General features: G+C 38.9%; 1 protein-coding gene across 1 annotated transcript in view; it reads right to left on the bottom strand.

The window, feature by feature from the left end:
* The window catches only part of LOC127966106 (histone-lysine N-methyltransferase SETMAR-like), a 7,576-nt gene extending 4,269 nt beyond the window's left edge, over window positions 1-3,307 (bottom strand). The window contains exons 1-5 of the mRNA XM_052566946.1: window positions 2,937-3,307; window positions 1,916-2,108; window positions 1,744-1,812; window positions 1,459-1,560; window positions 6-292 (exon numbers count right to left, since the gene is read on the bottom strand). Coding sequence (XP_052422906.1) covers window positions 6-292; window positions 1,459-1,560; window positions 1,744-1,812; window positions 1,916-2,108; window positions 2,937-3,118 — 833 coding nt within the window. The 5' untranslated portion in view covers window positions 3,119-3,307. The remainder of the gene's footprint in view (window positions 1-5; window positions 293-1,458; window positions 1,561-1,743; window positions 1,813-1,915; window positions 2,109-2,936) is intronic.
* Between the last annotated feature and the right edge of the window lie 246 nt (window positions 3,308-3,553).

Here is a 3,553-nt window from a genome sequence, read left to right as displayed (position 1 = left end):
GTAACCGATAATACTGTCTGTGGATTCGGATATCGTGACCAAGGAAATCAGCCAGTTGGTCTGCTTCATTCTCATTAAGGTTAAGAATTTTAGACATGGTTGCTATGTGTTTCCTGAGCCTAGTTGATGACAGTGCTTTAGGGTTCTTTATGCCACATTCGCAAGCAGCTTTGTTGATGCACTCTCCTCCTCTGTAGGCAGGCGAGGATGATGAGGGCTGCACAGGCGAGGTTGAAGGTGACGTGGGTGACTTGGACTTTGGAGTGGCTACAGAAAAAAAGAGACTGGCCGCCTGGCCCACACGAAAACAAGGATAAATATCTGAAGGGCCTTAAATGTAGTCACACAATGCTGATGTTGTTAACATTAACAATTTGAGAACAAAGTATAGTTTGCACGGTTTGATGTGATATGATAATTGATAAGCGATTGTTAGATTTAAAGGTGGGGTATGTAATTGTCTTTTTTGTCCATTTTTTCAAAATCACTTGAAATCCTATTCCTAACCCACTTACAGCCACTGAGTTAGAAGCACTGAAATGAAAAGTAAGCAATTTAATCATCTGTGGAACAGGCAGGACTCGAAGAACTCCAGCCAATCATTTCCAAAACTACCTAGAATCATTAGACAGTAACTGTGTCAATCAAACTGTCGTACCATAGCCCCTCCCCATCGTGTCCATGTTCTTCGAATGGGTGGAGTCAAAGGAAAGAAGGTAAGACCATAGGAGTTGTGTATTTTCAAAATCTCCCGGCCGTTTTGCAAATCACATACCCCACCTTTCATCAGCGCGATTTACTGCAATGCTTTTTTTCCCCTTAGTTGGTCAGAACAAAAGTGGATGTTACTTGTTCCAGTGTCATTTTCCGGTGAACATTCTTCTGTTGGTCATGACTCATACTTCCAAAAAGTATAATCTGTCATTGCAAATGACAGTATCCACACCGACGCGATGTGATTGACAGCAGCACGTTCTCCTCAAAACATTGGATTCATTCGCGCTGTGCCGTGTCAAAGCACAACCCATGTAAAGTTGATAGTTCCACGAATGACTGCAATTGCAGATTTCGAACAGAAATGGCGACAAAGACGAAAAACTAGGACTGCAGCGTTAAATAATTTCTTGTTTGTTTTTTTTAATTGTGAGTACATAAATACATTTCAAATGACACGGGTGCTTGATGAAGTCGATATGCACCTACAAATCAACTTAAACCAAACCATTCTATGGTTTGCCAGCAATAAAGATATTTTCTATTTGAACACCTGAGCACCAGCTAATAGTGGTTGACTGTGTTGCGTGTTCATTATTTTGGGGGCGGAGCAATGAAGGGAGGGGTCTGTTTGTTTGGGTGTCGATTTCAAATATTAAGTGTTTCTCAGAAATCACTTATTGCATTTTTAACTAGCTGGCAGTAAACATCAGTAGATAGTTGCTGCATGTTTAAGATGGTTACCGTTTTATTCCTTGATGTTCTTGATTTGCCTGACTGCTTATGAGGACCATTGCTGTTTACCTTGTCCAGTTCAGGAGAGGAAACAGAAGCTACACAATGGGGCTAGATGTCAGAAAAGAAACCAGTGAATATCAAAATATCAGAATATTTGTAAAGGACAAAAAAAACTTGTTAATGTTCATTCCTCTAGCTGTCCTATACTTTATATATCATTCCACACACAACTCTATGCTGAGAGAGTCAATAATATAGAATAATGATACAGATGTTTTAAAGTGGACTTACAGATTTATGCAGGCGCAAACTGCTGGCTCTCGTTTTATCAGTGGATTCTGCTGATGCTTTATTCAAAGGCTTGAGAAATATGAGACCACAATCACATGGTAACTAATCAGAATTAGAGTAAAAAATTATCATGAATTACTGATCAATCTCTTTAGCATTTTATTGATAGTACCTTGACTCGCCATGGCCAATCTGAGTCTCCATAATTGTAAGTGATTTCCTCTCCTGGTAGAATGTCTCGTACAGCAAACAGACACAGGTGAGGTTTTCTGCTCACTTCAACAGTTCTCATTTTGCAAGTAGGATTTCTGGTCTCATCGTTTGCAAGTCTTCCCAAAGACGAGTCTTCTTTAGATGCATCCATGCTATAAAAACATAAAATGAACACTCAATACTTATAATCTTAGTATATATGCTAGACATGTACAGTTATTTTTACAAGTGGTTCTGAACCCCAGTCCTGGGAACCCACCGCTCTGCATTTGCTGTATGTCTGGTGTTTTAATCCACCTGATTGAGATGAGGAGTTCATCATCAGAACATGGCTCTATGAACTCATCTGAGTGCATCAGGTGAAGGAGACATACAGAATCTGCAGAGGAGGGTCTCAGAACCACTGATCTATATGATAGTGTACTGCAATGTATGGTAATGTACAGCTCTCAGATAAAAGCATCTAAAAGTTACCATGTTGTTCTCTTTAGGGAATACAGGGGGAATTTTTTTTGATGACTCAAAGAAACTACACTCCGTACTCTATGTCAGTTCATGGTGAATTTGAAGTATTAGGGTGTGTTCACATCTGGCATGTTTTTTTAGACTGTTAATGTGGTTCATCTGAATAAATGTGAAAGCTGCTATTTGAAACCTGGTGCGACCAAACAAGCGGACCGAGACGCTGAAAAGAAGGGTCTCAGTTGGCTTCCAAATGAACTCTGGTGCAGTTCAAATGAAATATGAACATAACATGGACCAGAGACATGTAAATAAACCAAAAACAGGAATATGTGACCCTAAAAAGGACAGACTGGTCAATCATAACTTAGGTTCAACGATAGAAATGCCAATCTGAACACTAAGCGTATCTGGACCAAAAGAAACGAGCGAACAGAACTACAGGCATGAACGAAGTATCTTACAGTTCCAGATATTTTAGCATACCTACTACATCAATCTAACAGTTCTGTACTCACCACCAATTTTTGCCATGCCACTGAAAATCAAACAGGAACGTGTTCTCAGCTTCAGTGTAGTGTTCAGTTCGGTCCAGACTCTCCTGTGAACTCAGAAGTTCACCTCTGTATTCAAGAACAAAATCACCTCTGAAAAAAGCTCCAGTGGTGAAAACTCCACGCCCTGAAGAGGAGAAATACATTAGCTTCAGTTTCTTTAATGTCAAATATTATTTTGATTCTTACTAAAAGTTCTCTACCATATGATGTACATTATATGATGTAGAAGGGAAATTACTGAAGGAAAATAGTCAGCCAGGCTAATCTCAAAGCATGCTTTGCTTTTCATACTTTTAAGTCTTAAAATTATACAGTTAAAATTACATTTTCTTACACAAACAATATGATCATGGCTATATATTGTTTAGAACAGAGTGCCGCAGTGATGATGTATTTTTGAAGGGCAACCCGGTAGTTCACCTCACCTAGTTCCCTCCACAAAAACCTTATAGGATTTTAGAACCCTATAGAAAATCCATATCCTTGTGTAATATATATAATGTTTCTACATTCTTGTAATGTATGTTTGACTGATTGTGTGCCTTTATAAGTAAATCAGGTTAATGACGTCAAAAGCA

Source organism: Carassius gibelio, chromosome B10 (genome assembly GCF_023724105.1).
Source record: "Carassius gibelio isolate Cgi1373 ecotype wild population from Czech Republic chromosome B10, carGib1.2-hapl.c, whole genome shotgun sequence".
Taxonomy (NCBI): Eukaryota; Metazoa; Chordata; class Actinopteri; order Cypriniformes; family Cyprinidae; genus Carassius; species Carassius gibelio.
Note: the sequence above shows the minus strand (reverse complement) of the source record. Positions and strands in the feature narration are given on the sequence as shown.